Source organism: Rhinatrema bivittatum, chromosome 1, assembly GCF_901001135.1.
Source record: "Rhinatrema bivittatum chromosome 1, aRhiBiv1.1, whole genome shotgun sequence".
Taxonomy (NCBI): Eukaryota; Metazoa; Chordata; class Amphibia; order Gymnophiona; family Rhinatrematidae; genus Rhinatrema; species Rhinatrema bivittatum.
In genome coordinates, this window is record NC_042615.1 from 743,767,898 (window position 1) to 743,789,250 (window position 21,353).

The 21,353-nt window shown below is 43.4% G+C and overlaps 1 protein-coding gene across 2 annotated transcripts in view; it reads left to right on the top strand.

Moving 5' to 3' along the window:
• The window catches only part of C6 (complement C6), a 171,274-nt gene that overhangs the window by 133,134 nt on the left and 16,787 nt on the right, over positions 1 to 21,353 (top strand). For both annotated transcript variants that reach the window (XM_029578119.1, XM_029578128.1), the window contains exons 14-15: positions 9,959 to 10,091; positions 18,197 to 18,388. In XM_029578119.1, the coding sequence (XP_029433979.1) occupies positions 9,959 to 10,091; positions 18,197 to 18,388 (325 nt within the window). The remainder of the gene's footprint in view (positions 1 to 9,958; positions 10,092 to 18,196; positions 18,389 to 21,353) is intronic.

Genomic DNA, 21,353 nt, shown 5'->3' on the forward strand with positions numbered 1-21,353 from the left:
GGCCACCCACACCTCCGCGGTTCTCCGGGTCTCTCCCCGTGCCTCAGGAAGCCGGCACCACGCTCTCCTTTCTCTCCCCGCGATATCCGCGAGGCTGACGTCACCAGCGTGATGACGCGGCGGCCTCGCCGTGCCATGCGCGTCATCACGCTCCTCCCCCGTCCCCAGGCCCGCCGATGCGGCGGCCTTGCCGCGCCGCGCTCGTCCGCCCGTCCCATGCCGCCCCCGCGCCGCCGCGCCGCCCCCGGTCCCTGCAGGTAAGCGCCATCGGGAACGGGGGGAAAGAAGACAGTCGGGGGGGGGGCCCTCCCCTCGGCAAGCGCCATGTTAAAGGGGGGGCCCTCCCCGCATGCCGCGACTCGGCCCCGACTTATCTTAAATTGTAGCAGCAATAAGCATCTGCTTTTTTGTTGCTCACACGTTAAAGAAGAGAGACTTTTGAAGAAGCAGATAGTCAATCAAATGGATTCAAGAGCAAGCACTTCATTTGATAAGCCATATGTCAATCCTTACCACATGTCATATGCATAGTCCAATGTTAAATAATGGAATACCACTGTAGCTACTCATTTAAACATATGGGATTACATTTTAAAGGAGTTATGCATGCAAATGTAGCATATATCATAGCAATTTTCAAAAGCATTATATGCATGTAAAGTCCATTTATGCACGTAAATCTCTTGAAAGTTCCTCCATAGACTAAAAGAACATCATAGTTACCTTAAACACAAAAAAAACACAAAACACAAAAAGTAGCCAGAAGCTAGAAATAAGCTAGGAGCAGTGTATACCTTAGTAAAAAGGTTGAAAAGTTCAGCTCAATTACTCACCTTGGAAAGGTGTTGAGGTAGTGTGATTTGGTTTGAATAGGTACCAACATTTGTTAATCAAGAGAGCAGTGAGTCACTCTGGCTGACTAACTGAAGTTAGACTCTTTGTATTTCCCAACCCTCCCACCCCTTGCCCACCCAACCCTAGCTCATCCTTTAATTTATAGGCAGGTGCCACGTTCACAAAAAAAAAAACAACAACAACAACAACAAAAACTTTATCGAGAGTTTGATCAGACCCCGGTAGGCCACTACCAAACATATAGTGAATTCACTAATACATTCATAGGACATTAGACACATTCCTACTCCCATAGCAACCTAAACCTTAACTAGGAACTGATCAAAATTGAGATGAAGGCAGCAGTCCAGCAGCAAGAGGGGGGCTTCCCAGTCTTTTGCATCGAGTGTCACATGTATGATTTTTTACCCACCGGTGAGAAGTTGTACATGTGCATGCGATACAAAGAGCTCCTGGCTGTCAGAGAACAAGTCCAATCTCTGGAGGTTAGAGTGGCAGACCAGAAGGAGCTGAGGTAGACAGAGAGGTATAGAGATGAGACCTTCAGGGACATAGTAGTCAAGTCCCAACTTCAGACTGGCAGCCCTGGTGCTGCCTTGGAGGAAGAAGGTCTCATGATTGGAGATCATCAACCGGGTGCAGCAGGAAAGGATCCTGTAGCAAGGACCTGCTCTCCAGGTGATGCATTGTCCTTTCGCACTGAGGATATCTCCCCAAGGCCTACTGCCCAGGAGGGAAGGGTTAGGTCAGCCGTCATAGTTGGTGATTCAATTATTAGGAATGTAGATAGCTGGGTGGCTGGTGGGCGTGAGGATCGCCTGGTAACATGCCTACCTGGTGCGAAAGTGGCGGACCTCACGCGTCACCTAGATAGGATTTTAGACAGTGCTGGGGAGGAGCCGGCTGTCGTGGTACATGTGGGTCCCAACGACATAGAAAAATGTGGGAGGGAGGTTCTGGAAGCCAAATTTAGGCTCTTAGGTAGAAAGCTTAAATCCAGAACCTCCAGGGTAGCATTCTCTGAAATGCTCCCTGTTCCACAGGCAGGTCACCAGAGGCAGGCAGAGCTCCGGAGTCTCAATGCGTGGATGAGACGATGGTGCAAGGAAGAGGGATTCAGTTTTGTTAGGAACTGGGAAACCTTTTGGGGAAGGGGGAGTCTCTTCCGAAGGGATGGGCTCCACCTTAACCAGGGTGGAACCAGACTGCTGGCGCTAACCTTTAAAAAGGAGATAGAGCAGCTTTTAAACTAGAACAAAGGGGAAAGCCGACAGTCGCTCATCAGCGCATAGTTCGGAGAGAGGTATCTTCAAAGGATACTAATGATGCATTAGAATTAGGGCATCCCAACAGTGAGGTTCCAATAATAAGAAAAGTAGTCCAAGTGCCTGTAACTAAAAACCCACCTGAGCTAAAAAATTCTAACTTATCCCTATCAATTAAAAAGCAGAATGAAAATACAGACAAAAAACAAACTTTGAAATGTTTGTATGCTAATGCCAGAAGTCTAAGAAGTAAGATAGGAGAATTAGAATGTATAGCAGTGAATGATGACATAGACTTAATTGGCATCTCAGAGACATGGTGGAAGGAGGACAACCAATGGCACAGTGCTATACCGGGGTACAAATTATATCGCAATGACAGAGAGGAGCACCCGGGAGGCAGTGTGGCGCTTTATGTCCGGGATGGCATAGAGTCCAACAGGATAAACATCCTGCATGAGACTAAATGCAAAATTGAATCTTTATGGGTAGAAATCCCTTGTGTGTCGGGGAAGACTATAGTGATAGGAGTATTCTACCATCCACCTGGTCAAGATAGTGAGACGGACAGTGAAATGCTAAGAGAAATTAGGGAAACTAACCAAATTGGTAGTGCGGTAATAATGGGAGACTTCAATTACCCCAATATTGACTTGGTAGATGTATCATCGGGACACGCTAGAGCAGTGGTTCTCAGCCCTGTCCTGGGGACCCCCCCAGCCAGTCGGGTTTTCAGGATATCCACAATGAATATGCATGAGAGAAAATTTGCATGTTATGGAGGCAGTGTATGCAAATTTTCTCTCATGCATATTCATTGTGGATATCCTGAAAACACGACTGGCTGCGGGGGTCCCCAGGACAGGGTTGAGAACCACTGCGCTAGAGAGATAATGTTCCTGGATGGAATAAATTGGTTCAGAATCCAATGAGAGAGGGAGCAATTTTAGATCTAATTCTCAGTGGAGCACAGGACTTAGTGAGAGAGGTAACGGTGGTGGGGCCGCTAGGCAATAGTGATCATAATATGATCAAATTTGAATTAATGACTGGAAGAGGAACAGAATGCAAATCCACGGCTCTCATGCTAAACTTTCAAAAGGGAAGCTTTGATAAAATGAGAAAAATTGTTTGAAAAAAACTGAAAGAAGCAGCTAAAAAAGTAAAAAAAGTGCAAGAGGCGTGGTCATTGTTAAAAAATACCATTCTAGAAGCACAGTCCAGATGTATTCCACACATTAAGAAAGGTGGAAAGAAGGCAAAACAATTACCGGCAAGGTTAAAAGGGGAGGTGAAAGAAGCTATTTTAGCCAAAAAAATCTTCATTCAAAAATTGGAAGAAGGATCCAACAGAAGAAAATAGGATAATGCATAAATGTTGGCAAGTTAAATGTAAGACATTGATAAGACAGGCTAAGAGAGAATTTGAAAAGAAGTTGGCCGTAGAGGCAAAAACTCACAGTAAACACCTTTTTAAATATATCCGAAGCAGAACGCCTGTGAGGGAGTCAGTTGGACCGTTAGATGATCGAGGTGTTAAAGGGGCACTTAGAGAAGATAAGGCCATCGTGGAAAGATTAAATGATTTCTTTTCTTCGGTGTTTACTGAAGAGGATGTTGGGGAGGTACCCGTACTGGAGAAGGTTTTCATGGGTAATGATTCAGATGAACTGAATCAAATCACGGTGAACCTAGAAAATGTGGTAGACCTGATTGACAAACTTAAGAGTAGTAAATCACCTGGACCAGATGGTATACAGCCCAGAGTTCTGAAGGAACTAAAAAATGAAATTTCAGACCTATTAGTAAAAATATGTAACCTATCATTAAAATCATCCATTGTACCTGAAGACTGGAGGGTAACCCCAATATTTAAAAAGGGCTCCAGGGGCGATCCGGGAAATGTCATAATGCCTATGTATCGCTCCATGGTGAGACTGCACCTTGAATATTGTGTACAATTATTGTTGCCGCATCTCAAAAAAGATATAATTACGATGGAGAAGGTACAGAGAAGGGCAACCAAAATGATAAGGGGAATGGAACAGCTCCCCTATGAGGAAAGACTAAAGAGGTTAGGACTTTTCAGCTTGGAGAAGAGACGGCTGAGGGGAGATATGATAGAGGTGTTTAAAATTATGAGAGGTCTAGAACGGGTAGATGTGAATCGGTTATTTACTCTTTCGGATAATAGAAAGACTAGGGGGGACTCCATGAAGTTAGCATGTGGCACATTTAAAATTAATCGGAGAAAGTTCCTTTTTACTCAACGCACAATTAAACTCTGGGATTTGTTGCCAGAGGATGTGGTTAGTGCAGTTAGTATAGCTGTGTTTAAAAGCGGATTGGATAAGTTCTTGGAGGAGAAGTCCATTACTTGCTATTAATTAAGTTGACTTAGAAAATAGCCACTGCTATTACTAGCAATGGTAACATGGAATAGACTTGTTTTTGGGTACTTGCCAGGTTCTTATGGCCTGGATTGGCCACTGTTGGAGACAGGATGCTGGGCTTGATGGACCCTTGGTCTGACTCAGAATGGCATGTTCTTATGTTCTTATGTAAAGAAGTTATATGCTCCAAAGATGACACATTGTAAATTATATCAACATCATTTTCATGATTTAAAGTGGACTGTAATCGAACAGGTCGCCTTATTTTGGCAGGAAAGCAATATGGAAGCTCAACTGAATTATTGCTGGCAATTTTGGATTTTCACTCTGTTTAAATGAGGAAGTAAAGTGGTACAGTGTGTTGAACCTAAGTGTGTTTCTACTTGCACTATAAAACTTCTTTAAGGAAAAATCGTTTTATTAATTTTAAAAGGTACACAAGGATTCACTAAACATAACACATCCTTAGTGTTTGACACATGATTAGTGTCAAACCCAAAACATACAAATTTATTCTAAAGGTGCAACCCAAATATACGACATGATATACCCTGAAAAGTTCTCCACCCCACCTCTCTTGATCTCCCTCCCCCCACCCTGGATAGGTTGTTATTGGATAATATAAGGTGACAATATTGGACCAATGATTAGACTTCTGAATCATTATTAATGAAAATTGAGATTGGTTCATTTTATGATGGTCCATAGGAAATATGGCTTTGAAGTTCATTTGAAGAGTTTTTGTTGAAGATTTCAGTGTATTCATTCTGTAATTTTTCCTTTTTTCCAACTGGATTTTTTTTTTCTTGTGGGCAAAATGAACAGGCTACTTTCACTAATATGACAACTACTGCTCCTTCTGAAACATCCCCCTCAGATCTCCTCATCAGAGCCTGAATATGAAGCTTTTGATGGATGCCTTTAATGGGCAATTTCCCAGAAATGTGGCTCCAATTACCTCTGCTGTCAGGTTTCTGGAGGTTTCTATGTATTCTGAAGGTGAGATTTATCTCACTCCCAAAGCCTGAGATACTCCATCAACCCCTGGAATAATGCTTCTGACCAATAAACATGGGATATTTATTGCTGATGTACATTTCTCTGCTCCACCAATGGGCCAATACAGTAAAAGTTGCGGGAGAGCGGGCGAACGCCCGCTCTCCTGTGCGCATGATTCACTAAATTAATTTATTTAAATTAGGGCCCACTGCACTACCGCGTCCCTAGCGCCTCTTTTTGGACAGGAGCGGCAGCTGTTAGCGGGTTTGACAGCCAACACTCAATTTTGCCGGCGTTGGTTCTCAAGCCCACTGACAGCCACGGGTTCAGAAACCGGACGCCGGCAAAATTGAGCGTCCGGTTTTCAACCCGCGAGCTGTGGGCCGATTTCAAAATTTTGTTTTTTAAATTTTTAACTTTTTTTAACTTTGGGGGCCTCCGACTTAATATCACCATGATATTAAGTCGGAGGGTGCACAGAAAAGCAGTTTTTACTGCTTTTCTGTGCACTTCCTGTGTGCTGGCAGAAATTAACGCCTACCTTTGGGTAGGCGCTAATTTCTTAAAGTAAAATGTGCGGCTTGGCTGCACATTTTACTTACTGTATCGGGCGGGAATACCTAATAGGGCCATCAACATCCATGTTGCGGGCGCTATTAGGTTTGGGGGGGTTGGACGCACGTTTGCAACGCGCTATTACCCATTAGTGAATAACGGGTAAAGCTAGTGCGTCGAAATCATGCGTCCAATCGCAGGTTAACAGTGCGCTCCAGCCCTGTATCGGCCTGCAAGTGAGGGAATTGCACTGAGAGGCATAGTAGCTCTGTATTCACAGTGTAAGAGGAAACCACTGCAAATCAAGAATGTGCAACACTATAGAAAGCAACGACGACTCAAAGAACAGAGGAGATTGTCAGAAGCACCCCTGGAGAAAATAAGTGAGAAGTTTTCTCCTCAACATCTAATCATACTGAATCTGTTGAGAGGCCTGGCCTGGCAAGGCTGGCAAGGCTGGCCTGGCTGGCCTGGCAAGGCTGTTATTACGTTATTACGTTGAACTCAGTATTGTCAGAGTGATAGCACTGGACAAATCTGTTTCCAAATGCTCACATGATATTGACTCTTTGGCTGCTAAGATGGACGTCGAGATCTTGGTGCAGAAGTTTTCATTCAGGGACTTATCTATGAAGATGGGAGGTTTGGAACAACAGTCTGAGACTCTTTAGTCAGCAAATATGGCTTTAATGCAAGATAAGGCAGAGGTCCATAGGAAACTGGAGGCTTTTAGGCATTTGAATCTGAGAGTTCTAAATTTTCCCAGATACTCAGTGGAAACAGGCACAGCTATAACTATGCTACATAAATATTTTTCTTGTGTGTTTATATCCCCTCTGTGAATAAGGCTTACTTTTTACCAAGTAAAATTCAATTCCCCTGCTTTACATTTTACTAAGTGTAAAGCAGGGGAATTGAAGAACTTAATGACCCAGTCTGTCCTCTGATAGTTTGGACCTCCCTTCCATGTTAGAAAATGCTTCCAACAAAAATGTGGAAAGAACCACTAACTTGGTCACATTTGTGTTTGAACATAATAGATGTAGTATTGTGTAAGGTTTATTTCTCAAAATAATGTTTTCTTTATAAGATAGAAGATGTAGCTCAATCCAGATTGTTGTAAAACTACTCATGAGAGGAGGAAAAAAAATGTCTTCTGTTGCATCAAGAAGCACCTTTGGTGGTGCTGAAATGTTGTATCTTAAATTTTGAAAATATGTAGGCATACCACCTATAGAAAAATGATACTGCCTCTTTAAAAGTGATTTTGGCCATAAGAAAGTGCAGTCAGTGATTTTTACAGAGATGAAGGCTCCCTGTCAATATATAATAGATTAAATCACCTCTGAACCAGGATTGGATTTAGGCATAGGTAACTTCGGCCTGGATTTATCAAAATGCACTAAATACTGCATGTGATAGAAAAAGGGGTGTGTTTTATGGTAATAAGCAGTTTATTGCAATTTGTGCTAATACCTATGTGAAGAGCTAATTTACTGCAAATTGTGATAATGTTTTTGCACTTTGAGATAAGTGCCAGAAGTGTGGTATTTCCTACATACAACCACTGGGGGGACCTTGTTTACTATCAGAGCCACTGAGGAGGGGAGAGAGAAAGAGAGAGAGTGAGAGACTAACCATAATGCCCCAACACTAGATAGGTATTTATATCTCTATGGGAGGCCCACCTAGTAACTCGAGGTGAGGTTTAGGTATTAGTGTAGGTGTTAGGGGCCACTTTGACATTCAAAGTGAGACGTACAAACAGAACAGTGCTCTCTTGTGAAGATTTGATTACCCTCAGAGTGAGGAAACTCACTCAAAGATGAGATTTGTGCAATGTTCTCTCAACCTAGCTTGATGTGTCCACTGTTCTGTTCGTACGTCTCACTTTGAATGTCAAAGTGGCCCCCTAACCCCTACACTAATACCTAAACCTCACCTCGAGTTACTAGGTGGGCCTCCCATAGAGAAATAAATACCTATCTAGTGTGAGGGCATTATGGCTAGTCTCTCTCTCTCTCTCTCTCTCTCAGCATTTGAGAACACAATGCAATAGGGCTTTGCAAAATGGTAAACCCAACTCCTCCTCTTTTTTAGATTTGCATCGCACCATACGATATGGTGCTATCGCATGCATTAAAGGCTTTTTCGCATGCGAAAACGCCTTATAGCATTTTAATAAATGACCCTATAAGGCAGCTGCTGCCAGAGCCAAATTTTCATAGCTGCTGGAGCACAGCTCCTGCTGCCATGTCTTTACCTTTGCCTGCCACCACCACAGCATCCACTTGTCCTACAGAATGGTGCAAACCCTATAGCAGCAACTCCAGCAGGAAACTTCAGCATGGGGCCTGCAAGCGCTTGCAAGCTAACAGATCCTGCAGTGCCCTGCATCCTTGAATAAGTTTCCTTGGTAACAGGAAGCCCATGCAGCACACAAGGGTTTGCAGGTCAAATGCTGAAGGTTCCTGCTGGAGCTACTGCTGCTGTGGGACTGGGGCCACTCTACAAGACCAGCAGCGGAGGGGATGACGAGAGAAGGATGGATCTGAGCGGGGGCAATTGTCTTCTCGTAACGCTGATGTCTTCCGGGAAAGCAGCCAATCCCCACCCTCAAATTACTCAGGAGACCTGGAGACATCCCTCCCCAATTGCCTGTAGGTACCCCCATTTCAAATCTGGCCCTGCTCTGAACTAATGTGGATTATAATGAAGGAAGTTAACAAAAACAGTCTTGGATATGAAGTGATATCCTACAGAGGGTCATGCTCTATGGCTGGCAGCTGAGATTATATCTTTGACAGTGCAAACAGGCATAACTGGATGAGTTTCTGGGTCTTTTTCTGCTATCATCTACTATCCTAAGTATATAATTTGATAGGGGTTCTCTTTAACTATGTCAGTTACCTCTGTTGCACAATTTCTCACTTTCTGCTGGCTGCTCTCTCGACCTTCACTTTACTTCACCCTATCACTAACATTCTTTTAACACCAAAATTCCTCTTTTCTGCAAAAAACAAAACAAAAAACTACTCTTCGCCATTGTGGACTGTCTTACAAGAAAAATGCACATTCCAATTTCATTGCGTTTTCTTCTGCAGCCCTTTCAATGCCCTGCCTGAACATTCCTCTTCTCTGGCTCACAGGCAGATAGGATATACAAACTACATATTCACCCCACCACCATCACTGGTTCACCACTCAAAAAAGGAAGCACCAGTATCAGCACCATTCTGAAAATACCATCAGGGCATTTACAAGAAAGTCAATAGGCAATGGATAGCTACAGACATACTTATCTGGGCATGTCTGTCATGTGATCGAGTCTTCTCCTAATCTCCTCACATTCATGTAAAAGTAAAATGTTTTCTAAATGACTCTATCTTCCATCATTTTTGACATGCACTTCTGCTAGTGTTACAAGCATTGTTTATTTGAGCTTGATTTTCTATTTTTTGCCTTGAGGGCAAAACAAAAAAGCTTCAGAACTGCAGCAAGGGACTTTCCACAGATATTCCAATTTCTAGCTATTTGGATCTGAAGGTTTAAAGAAGCAAATAAAAGCTGTGTAAATTGTGTGGGTGAAAATCACTTTGCGAGTTAGTTTGCCTATGGGAAAAAATGGAGAACATTAATGGAGCATTTATGGTACCTATACCTCCTGCATCCCCAATATTTCTATTTTTGAGCAATGCTGAATATATTTTTTCACCACCATAAATATCTCTTTTTGCTTTAATTGCTATTTGTCAAACCTGTATATTCCAAGATTTTTGCCTTCCAGAGCTCCAAAACACTGGGATAAATTGAATCATGAGTGTATGTCAGATCCATACTACATGAGATAATATTATTATACCTACTAATAATTTTATTTGTTAATTGTAGGATGAAAAGAAGTGGTATTCAGTAGGGGAAGAAGTTGAAATTGTCTGCATGAGTGGCCATAAACTTATTGGGTATCAATTTATCCGGTGTCTACCAGATAGAATCTGGACACAAGCAAACATAGAATGTCAAAGTAAGTGAACCGCAGATAAATGTAGTTAGTAGCTCAGGAATCAATCAAAAAAATTGAAATAAAGACATGTGAAAACCTTAATCTGTTAAAGACAGACCGTTATACTATTATTCCTAAAAGACTAAATGATACTATAGTGTCATCGATCATATAGACTATACCATCTAGCTAGCTTTCTGAGAAATATATATGTCCACATCTCCTTGTTATGAAGTTTCTAGTGTTTTTACAATGTACAGTAATCTAGTCAATTCTAAATTAATTATTTCAATTCATAAAAAATATATATATCTAACAGGAAATGTTTTGGTTAAGTATTACAAATAATGCTGTTGAGAAAGACAGAAAGTCTTTTTAAATAAATTATTTTGTTATCCAGTTTTTAATAAAGGTACAACCTTAGTCTGAATACATTTTATTTCATAATAAAAAAAAAGTAACATTTTAGAAAAGTAACATGCTGAACAGCTGGAAAAAAAGAAATTTGCTCTGCTTCATGAATCTGTCTAATGAACTTATTTTTCCTGAAAGTTTACTCTGTATTATATAAAGGATCCTGTTTATGAAGTTGCATAAAGCATTAACATGGGTGCTATCAGACCAGTATGGGATGCACTAAGTAACACTGGTATATAACACCTCTAGTAAGTTCTTTAACATAGCTGCATTAAGCCCACTACAGCCAGCAATGTCATAATATGGCCAACAAGTTGCCCTGTACTCTTACCCGGACTTTGGCTATTAGCTTCACGAAAAATGGACTCGGGCACTTCCAGGTTAAAGCACCTTTAAGCTTTTAACCAGTATTCACTATTGTATCACTTTATAATTATTTCAGCCTTTACCTTCTTTCCAGCTTTTGTTTTAAGCTTCCAAGTTCTCTATTCCTTGTTGATTGTAACTTTGACTTATTCTTATCTTTTGTTATGTATAGTTTACCTAAATTGTTACTTCAGTTATACCCTTGTTAAATGTAAACCGATCCGATATGGTTATTTACTATGAAGGTCGGTATAAAAAACTGTTAAATAAATAATAAATAAATATCATATTATGCATGCAAATAAGAAAATCTGATGGAAATGTAACCCCTCGTCCACCAGCAAGTAGCACTCAGGGGCACTGTTGGGAGCAGCAAGGCAATTAAACTCCCCATGTTCCCTGGCGGTGAGAAGAAATGTCTTTCAAGTCCCTTAGGTTGTGGGATGTCATCTGGTACTTTCCAGTACAAACAGAACACATGACCACACAAGGCTGGTGTTCCAAAATCAATCAATTTACTGGCATAGCTGATGCACATGAATAATTTGGCAATTGGCACACTTTTGTCTAATGCAATCCATACAAAAATCGAAATTCAAACTCAATCGATTATTATACAGTCATAGAAATCTGTTCCACTGGGAAATCCTAACATAACATTGTCAACTCAGTGTACTCTTTAGAAATACTCCCAGCTCTAAGACTTCCCATGTATTGTTACCTCAATCCTTGTGTCCAGATCTCTGTCTTCCAGCAGATGAACTCTTGCTGACTCTCTTTTAATCAGCAAAACTATAGTAGGTTCACTAGCCCTGCAATCCTTCTTTTGACTCCAGTCTGAAACTCCATATCTTAAAACAGAAAAAATAATCTTTGGTGTAAACCAAGGAAGAGAATTAACTCCCCTTTCACCACTAATCATCCCTGGACCTCTCACCCTTAGGATACTCTTGGACCCCAAGAAGATGCCTAAATCCTTCAAGTTGGGGAACTCCATTCTTGAATCCCAACCATCTTCCTAGGATAAAAGATAGAAGAGAAGAGAGAAGAACAGGGAGCTAAAATAACTCTTACGTTATATCAAAATAGCTCTATCCACAAGGCAACTTCCGTTGAGAAGTGTCTGAAAACCACTATGCCCTCTTCACTATATCATACTCCATTCTCTATGAAGACACTGATGCAATTAGTAAGGGACACTTTTAGAACAACCTTATATAATATAGGCCACATTTTCAAAGGCCTACACATGTAAAACCTGGGTTAAATGCATATGGTTGAGCCTTGTGCATATGGTTGAGCCTTGTGCGCATTTTATAAGAGGCTTGGTCACGTGCATAAACCCCAGTCCATGCTCAAGTACCAGGCCCTGAAAAAGGGGCGGGCAGGGTCTGGGCAGGGATTGGTGGAGCAGGGCGGGACGGAGGCTGGCCAAGACAGTGGCCATTAGCCGCTGTTCTAGGGAAGCGTGCGCCGGCAGCCAGCGGCACATGGAGACTACTGCTGCTCCAGAGGAGCAGTAATAATAAAATAAAAAATTTAGGGAATGGTAGGTTATATTTAGGAGGTGGGGAGGAGAGGGGAAGAGGGAGGAAGTGTAGGTAGGAGGGTAAGGAAGTTCCCTCCCAATCCGATCCTTAATTGGAGCAGACTAGGAGGGAACTGGGGAAGGCCCATTTGCGTCGCCGCATGTATTTTACGAAAATTCACTCCCCCTGTGCGCATGGCCAAATGATTTTAAAATATGCGCGTGCCATGAACTGTGAGCACATGGACAGCCTTGTGCTCCTTTTAAAATCCACCCCTATATGCAAATCTACCTTAATAATGATAAATTAACTTTTACTCCAGGAACTTTCCAAAACTTTTCACCACATCCTCTGGTAACGAATTCCAGAGCTTAATTATGCGTTGAGTAAAAAAATATTTTCTCTTATTAGTTTTAACTTTATTATCTAGTAACTTCATTGTGTGACCCCCAGTTTTTGTACTTTTCAAAAGAATAAACAACTAATGTTTACTCATTCCATTCCACTCATTATTTTATAGACCTCTATCATATCTCCCTTCAGCCATTTCTTCTCTAAGCTGAAGAGTCCTAACCTCTTTAGCCTTTCTTCACAGGGGAATTGTTCCATCCCCTTTATCATCTTGCTCACCCTTCTCTGTACCTTATCTAATTCTGCTATATCTTTCTTGAGATGTGGTGAAAAGAACTTCACACAGTACTCAAGATGAGGTTGCACCATGGAGCGAAACAGAGACATTATGATATTGTTTTATTCTGCATTCCTTTCCTAATAATCCATAGCATTCTATTTGCTTTCTTGGCTGCTGCTGCATACTGAGCAGAAGATTTAATCATATTTTCAATGATGACACCTAGGGGCTGGAGTCAAACACAGGCTGGAAGCTAGGGTAAGGCACAAGCTGGGAACTGGATGCAGGTACAGGCTGGGAGTGGGGTGCAGGTACTGGCTGGGAGCTAGAACTAGCTACAGATTGGGCTGGAGATAAGGATGGAGATGAGGGCAAGGCCTGGGTCAAAAACAAGCCTTGGAAAAGCATAGGAGGGACTGGACTGGGCAGAGCAAGTCAAAGACCAGACAAAGACAGAACTGAACAAGGACTGGTCCGGACAAGGACAGGACTGAACAAGGACTGGACCAGACAAAGACAGGACTGAACAAGGACAGGACTAGACAAGTAACAGGAAACAAGAGAGCCCAACAGGGCATGAGAATAAGTAAGGTAACCTTAGTAGGCCTGGAGGCCACAAGGCAGGATAGCTAGGCCCAGATGCTATTGGGCAATGCAGGAGAGCCTAAAAGGCCGCAGAGCAAGACAAGGAAGCCTGGAAGGCTACAGAGCAGGGCAGGGAGCCAAGATAAGCTACAGAGTGAGGCAGGAGGCCAAGATAGAGCTCAGAGCAAATCATGAAGTCAAGGTAGGCTAGACAACAAGGCAGGAGGACTGGATAGGACATAAGGCAAGAGAGGAGGCCTGGGCAGGCCACGAGGCAAAGTAGAAGGACTAGGTAGACCACAAGGCAAGACAGGATGCCTGGGTAGGCTACAAGTTGAGGCAGAAGGACTGAGTAGGCCACAAGGCAAATTATAGACAAGGCTGGCCAGGTCAAGGAGCCAAGGTGACTCCATGAAGAGGCACTGAGGGACTGAAAAGGCTGGGTTAAGTAGGGGCTGGGGCTGAGGCATCAGATGATCAGCGAGGAGGTAACTTGTGCTGCTGGGAGCAGGGTTCGCTTGGACTTCTGCTGTTGGGGAGGCTGCATAGCAGGGAAAACCGTGACAATCATACATGTGGCTCTCAGTGCAAAAGACTGCATTGCCTCCTTCTCACTGCTGGGCTACAGTCTAGATCTTAATTTGTTGATTTGCTATTGAGTTTAAATTTCTAAGGAAGTAGGGATATAAGGCTAATCTAAAGTGCTTTTAACCTATTGATTTATTTTCTATTTGATTGTCAATGACCTGCAAAATACTATAATTCATCTAGTTATAGCTACCTAGTTACCCAGGTTACTGACTCTTCTTTCAAATTAAATTTCTCCTGCATGAAATCTTTAGTAAATTTGTAGTAAGGGGTTTGGGATTGTACTTCTGGTCCTCTTCTGCTGCAAGGGCTTCTGGAAGCTCTGGCTATGGAATCTGAAGCCTGGGTAGCTCGCAGTGACCTCTGGAGTTCTCTCATGGGGGCTGCTGGGTAATGTATGCAGATGAACCTGCCAGTTCTCTTCTTACTGCTCAGAATTGTGCAATTAGCATATAGACATTTTAAGGTATGTTTTTTCTTTGTACTTTCATTTCCCTTTGTATTCATAACCTTCTTGCTAGCAAATGATTCAGTCAGTTTATCCATCTGGGCTACTTCAGCCTTAAACACAACTTCTCTATTAGGATATTCTAATGTCCCTGTTTTACAAGTATATTTGAAAGATACATACCTCTGACCCATATGCTTCTGAGCCATTGTTGGCTTTCCCTATAGTCTAATTTTAAAATTGTTCTATTTCCTTTCTAAATTTTAGCACCAGCAGCCTGGTTCCACTCTGGTTAAGGTGGAGCCCATCCTGTCAGAATAGGCTCCCCTTCCCTGGAATGTTCCCCATTTCCTAACAAATCTAAAACTATTTTCTCTACACCATCATCTCATGCATGCGTTGAGACTCTGGAGCTCAGCCTACCTCTGGGGTCCTGTGTGTGAAACAAGGTGCATTTCTGAGAAGGCAACCCTAGAGGTTCTGGATTTCAATTTCCTAACAGTCTAAATTTAGCCTCTAGAACCTCCTGCCCTTTTCTATGTTCCATGAGAGTTGGCTCCTCCCCAGGACTCTCTAAAATCTTATCCAGGTGGCATGTGATGTCCGCTACCTTTACACCAGGCAGACAAGGTTTTCACTTCTATGACTTTAATATCTGGAATAGCTTTCCTTATTCGATTTATGTTATTCACATTGCCCCCGTTTTCAAAAACTAGTTAAAAATATGTGTGACCCAGGTTCCAAATGAACCCCTGTCCCTGTGGACATTTTTCAGTAGAATACCTGCTTTACCTCTACTACTTAACCTGTACCATTATATTATTTGTATAGGTGGTTATAATAGTACAGGGCTTTAGTTCAATGTGTTCTTCTTTATGTGGTACCCCTACGGGTTGGCCACTAGATGTCACTGAGCCCCTGCTTAGAACTTTAATATCATGAGCCTTCCATCCCTTATCAGCCCCTCCCACCTGGAGGGCTGTGGTTGGATACCTCAACCCTATTTAAAACAGCCATTTTAGTGTTTTTTGGATTCATTTTGATTTAGATTCAGAGCAGTGAGGATGTACCTTTTCCATTCTCTGGTGAGGCCTCCCTGCCTCATCTGAAACTTTATATTTTTGGAGGTTCCTCTCTGTGCTCACTCTGCCCTGTATTTAGTTGCAGTGAGATAGATTTTTGCCTGATTCCCTTTGGGGCAAAAGGGCTCTCAACCTAGAGACCTGAAGACCTGTGAGTCCACTCTATACCCGAATGGGCTAATTTTTAAAGCCCAGTGTGCACTGAAATGGGGAGATATGCACGTGGCCGAGCCACACGTATTTTCAAATGCTTGTGACCACGTGCATATCTCCCAAAATGCACACAACAAAGTTTGGTTTTTTTTAAAGGGGTGGGCCAGGGCGGGATATGGGCGGCACAGGGCCAGCCAGGAGAGTGCCATTAGCCACTGTCCCAGTGAAGCGCTACTTACTACTACTCCGGAGAGCAGGTAAGTATAGAAAAAAATACTTAGTAGAGGGGATTTAGAGATCGGAGAGGTGAGGGAAAAAGGAAGGTTGGGTAAGTGATGTAGGAAATTGGGAGGAACTGGGGAAAGGCCCAGTTCGATGCCGTGTGCATTTTTTAAAATGACCCCTCCCCTGCGTGCAAGAGTCGGCTCTCGCGCACACATGCCCGTGCCAATATAAAACTGAGCGCGCATGTGCGCGCAGGTAGCAGATTTTAGAACAGATAACTGAGTTAAAAGGATGCCTACCTAGAAGAGAAAAAACACCTTTGAACATCAATCATCTGTAATTTCATCTTTATTGAAAAATGAACTTTAATTTAATTGAAAAATAATCAATAAACATTTAATTTAACACCCAGTGTCTTGTCCTGCCTGGTTTGTCCACATTTCCCACACTGGGGTGCAGCAGCTAACACATCACAGAGAGAAACGCACCACTGCCTGGGCCATAAGCGATAGCTTCTCCCACAGAGAGTTGTGTATGGGAGGAGTGCAAGCTGGATGCATGCCCCGAAGAGTAAAAATAAGTTTAAGTGCCCTTGGGATTAAAAGCTCCCCAGTAAGGGTTGCATTTAAGAGTGTGAGTTCTGTAGAATCTTCCAAGATGGAAATATGTAGATAAATAGATAGACAAATAGATAGATAGACAGATAGATAGATCTATAATATATATATGCATTTTCTTTAGCAAAAAAAGAAGAGAAGGAAGACAAAGGTGAAGAAAAGACCGATAGACCAGGACACATAAGTTTGAGGTACCAGAGGAGCTAGAACTTTGGGCTTTGCTAGGAGCCTTCCAGTTCAGGTCTTCTGGTTCACCAAACCCAAACTCCAGGCATGGCCTGTGTTCTATCACGGGGGCTGGAGGTCCAGAGATGTGCTCCTAGCACTATTGTCTTCTCAGGGAGCCCTAGGAGAAAGAACGGATTCCATCTAAATCCAAAATGTTTTTCTTCAGAGTTTTCTCACCTCATTAGATTGGCTGAACGTAACTAGTATTGTTTTCTCCATTCTGGGGGCATTACATCTGCAGGTCTAGAATGTTTTCCTAATGGAGTTTTCAGCTGTTGAAGGGACTGTATTGTGTTTTTGTAGCTGCTGTCTGTATATTGCATTTTTCTGCTGTGATTCCTGTGACTAATGTTTTTATTTCATGTCTCATAATTGAAAGTGATATCTCCCTGAGCTTTGAACTGTAAATAAATTTCTAATTACTTGGATCCACCTATCTGTGTGAGGACATTTCCCTTTTACCCCAGGATTCAACTAACAGTGAGATCCATTTCGGGAGGGGGAATGCCAGATAGAGACACAAATGGGAGATTTGTATTTTTCCCTGTACAGTAAGGGACTAAATTCACAGAAATCCATTATGCCTGGTTCATTTCAGTTAGTCGACCATCTTTTTCAACTCACTTACCAGTGTTAAGGTAAGAAAAGACCCTTTTGTCCCTGATTTTATTTTATGTGCCTTATTTGGGGTTACATTCATGGTTCTTGTCATTTCTTTACCAATTCTTCCTTCATTGAAAATGTAATATTACAACACTGCCACCTTCTTGACATTTTCTCTGCTAACATACACATCTATGCTTTTATGTTCTCTTAATTTAACTGCAAGTCTTAAGGTTAAGGTAAGAAAATACAAAAGCATAGATATGTATTTTAGCAAAAATATGTCAAGAAGGCGGCAGTATTGTAGAAGCAGTAATAGGCCATCTTTTGCATTCCCCTTCATTATATTATAATTACTTATTGAAAATGACCTTTCCACCTTCAAATGAACTCTACCTGTTGATTGAAAGTACCTGAATCTATTCTGAGTGCCTTTGCCACTTTGATTTTGTACCGAAAAGCTTCTATATTTTGTCTGTGCTCTGTCCCTTGAGAGAGCAATTCTTCTTTCAAGAAGGTATAACATTTGTTACATTGAGTTTTCTGCTGCATTAAAATAATGTATACTTGGATCAGTTCTAAGGTAAAGGGTTATTAGTTAAAGCATTTTTATATTATTTCTCTCCTAATTTTTTTGTATTGTTTTCTCTACAGAGACAGTCTGCCCTAGACCATCAGCATCTGAAGCTGTCTCAGTCTACCCATTTAAAACAGAGTACAAAATAGGAGAAAGTATCCAGCTGACCTGCCCATCAGGTTACATTGTGACAGGTCAAAAGCAATATACATGTGGGAATGAATTATCCTGGATGCCTCCTATTTTGAGACAACTGGCCTGTGAAAAAGGTGAATGCCTCCTCTAAGAATTGGTAAAGTACAACTTAAAATATATCAAATCCTTCATGCAAATCACTGCCTGGAAGTTGGGATAGTAAGCACTTTTATAAAAATAGAGACCATCACCTAATTAGAAAAGGTTTGATTTTGTAAATAATTTATGTCCTAAAGGGGATGTCTAGGGTCATGAGAGGACCTCTAGGAGAGCGATCCCTTTTGAGGGGATTGTGTGCCGGGCCGGCACAATCCCAGAAGAATCCAAGACCGCACCGAGGGTTGGCGAGACATGTCCTAGCATGGGTGAAGACAAAGTCTGACCCTCTGCTGGACCTGCATGCTTCTGGAAGCCAACAATATTATGGGCCTCATTTTCTAAAGTATCACAGGCCTGCGAAACTTTAGGGAATGAGGGGCGGGGGGCCGAAACGGGGGGCGGGCCTGCACTAGCCGGCAGTGATCGCACCGTCGCGGTGCGATCGCTGCCAGTTTCGCACCCAATAGCACCACCATAGAAGGTGTAGCTATTGGTCGCAAACTCGGACGCGAAAAGGGCCTTACCTTTTTGTCGTCCGCAGCGTCTTCGTGGAGTTGGCCCTGGTGGCGCCCCGACTTCTCCTCTTCCGGGGCCGACTCCACCCCCATTTTGGTATCGCGTGCGATCCAGATGGAAAATGAGGCCCTATGTTGGTTAGTGAATAGTCCTCCGACTGTTCCCAGCCCTTTCGGACCTGCCACTGGGTATCGGCAAGAAGCAGCAGGCCAGACTGAGGATGAGGGCAGACGGAGGCCTTGTGACACAGAAGACTCAAGACATGGACGAGAAGGCTCTGGATGTGGACGAGGAGCTTGGAAGACTCTAGACAAGGCAAAGAACTTGGAAGACTCTGGACGAGATGAGGAACTTGGAAGGTTCTGACGTTGGCACTGTCTCTCAGGGAGCCCTACACAGCCCACCAACACGGGCGGACTCAATGGGCTGGTCACGGATCACCCTGTCCCTGTAGCGCGCCCTACACAACCTTAAGAGGATGGTCACTGACCACGCAGAGAACGGAACTAGTGCAGGAAGGGAATCCAGCTGATACAATGACGAGAACAGGAACCGAAGAGACGGATTTACCCCAACAAGGTGTCATCTGGAGAACCAAAGGAGCTGGAGGGTCAAGAGGACTTGGAACAAGCGAAGGAGAACAGAACCTCGGAACATCAGGAACTCTGGAACATCAGGAAGTGGAACATCAGGAAGTGAAAAACCAGGAGTCTGGAACATCAGGAAGAGGAACATCAGGAAGCCTGGACTGGGAACCTCAGAACATGAAGACATGGAACATCAGGAAACCACGATGACTCAGGAAGCAAGACGAGATATGGATCTCCAAGGAAGAACGAAGACCTAATATAGCGCTGGAAGACAAGACTTCCAGGAACAAAGAACTCCAATGCAAGGCAAAGCAAGACTGAAGGTGAAGCCCTCTTATAGGGCTGAACCAGGAACCTGGATGGAGCTGACTTCCGGTAGAGCCAGGAGGATCCCACCCACACTGCCCCTTTAAGAAGGGGAAGAAGATGTGGGCCTGCCCCTTAGGAAGGGGGCAAGACCTTGGAGAGCGGCCATGCTGCCGCAGAGATGCAGGGAGAGCCTGATGGCAGCGTCCCTGCCGCAGAGGCGGCCCCAGGCCACAGCGGTGGCGGCTCCATGCCGCTGAAGACAAGGCTGAAGACTTGCGGCTCCCTGCCACAAGGAACAAGAGGCGGGCTCCGGCTGCCACAGAACGCGGCTTTGATGTCAGCAGCTCCGGCCGCATGGAAGGTCAGCAGCACGGCTTTGGGCCACGCGGAAGCAGCAAGATGCTGGTGAAATCGGCGGCCACCCGGCCGCGCGGGCAAGGCTCCAAGGGGCAGCTCCTTGCCGCGGAAGTCGGCAGCCTCAGCTGCGTGGAAGAAGGCAGTGCAAGGTAGGAGGCCTGCTCACGGGGGAACTCCGCGGGCAGGAATCATAACATCTAGACAGAGGGAGATATTTAGGATTTAAAAAAATGCACCCTATCCTAAATAAATCTATTTGTCAGAAAGAGAGGCATTTACGGAGCCCCTTGCAAAAATGAATCAGAATGCTCCAGAGACACGGAGTCCACTGATGTCCACAACACTTGCCCTTACACCTTTCTGCAAACACTGCCTCCTCCAAGTGATTCATCCAAATATGAATATTACTTTTATTCAAGTCATAGAGGCCTCTGATCTGAATATGTTTTAGTGTTTATGGACATCTCAGGAAGGAAAAATATTTTGTTGATATCACTATTAATGTTTCTTTGTTTATTGGATATTTTTGACTTGTATAATGTGATTATATGACTAGGTTTCTTGGATTGTTTCCTTCATTTTATGTTTGGAAATAAAAATTATTGTTTATAGGGGGAAAAAAGGAAGGAGAAATTACAGCTTTGAACAGCCACCATCACTGTGTGCAGCTTTGATCATTTTGATTGGAGCCACTGAGGCTTTGCAACTTTCTTTCCCTGATTCTTTTTCCCCTTCATCTTTCTCTTGCTTTACTCTATCCTGTTCTCTTATACTATCTTACATAAATGTCCCCATTCCCCTGCTGCCACACACTCACTCTTTCTTTCTTTCTTTCTCTCTCTATCTCTCAGACATTCTCTCAGATAGTCCCTCAGAATTTTAAATATGTCTTTCTGCTTTATGCAGTTCCTGCAAAGAGGCAAGGAGTGTTGGTGGCCCGCCCGCGGAAGGCCCACAACCAGGCCTACTCACCCTTGCACCTTTGCTCTCGGACCTGGACCATCTTCACTCGTGGCTGTGGGCAGCCACCTATGCCCCAAGCACCTTCTGCCTCCTCGGCTGTTCCTGACTCCTCCGTGGACCTCCTCAGCTCCTGGCGGGTCTCCCCACATGGGCCGTGGGGAAACACCGTCGTCCAGCCTCTTGCATGCCCTGGCTTAGGTGCGCA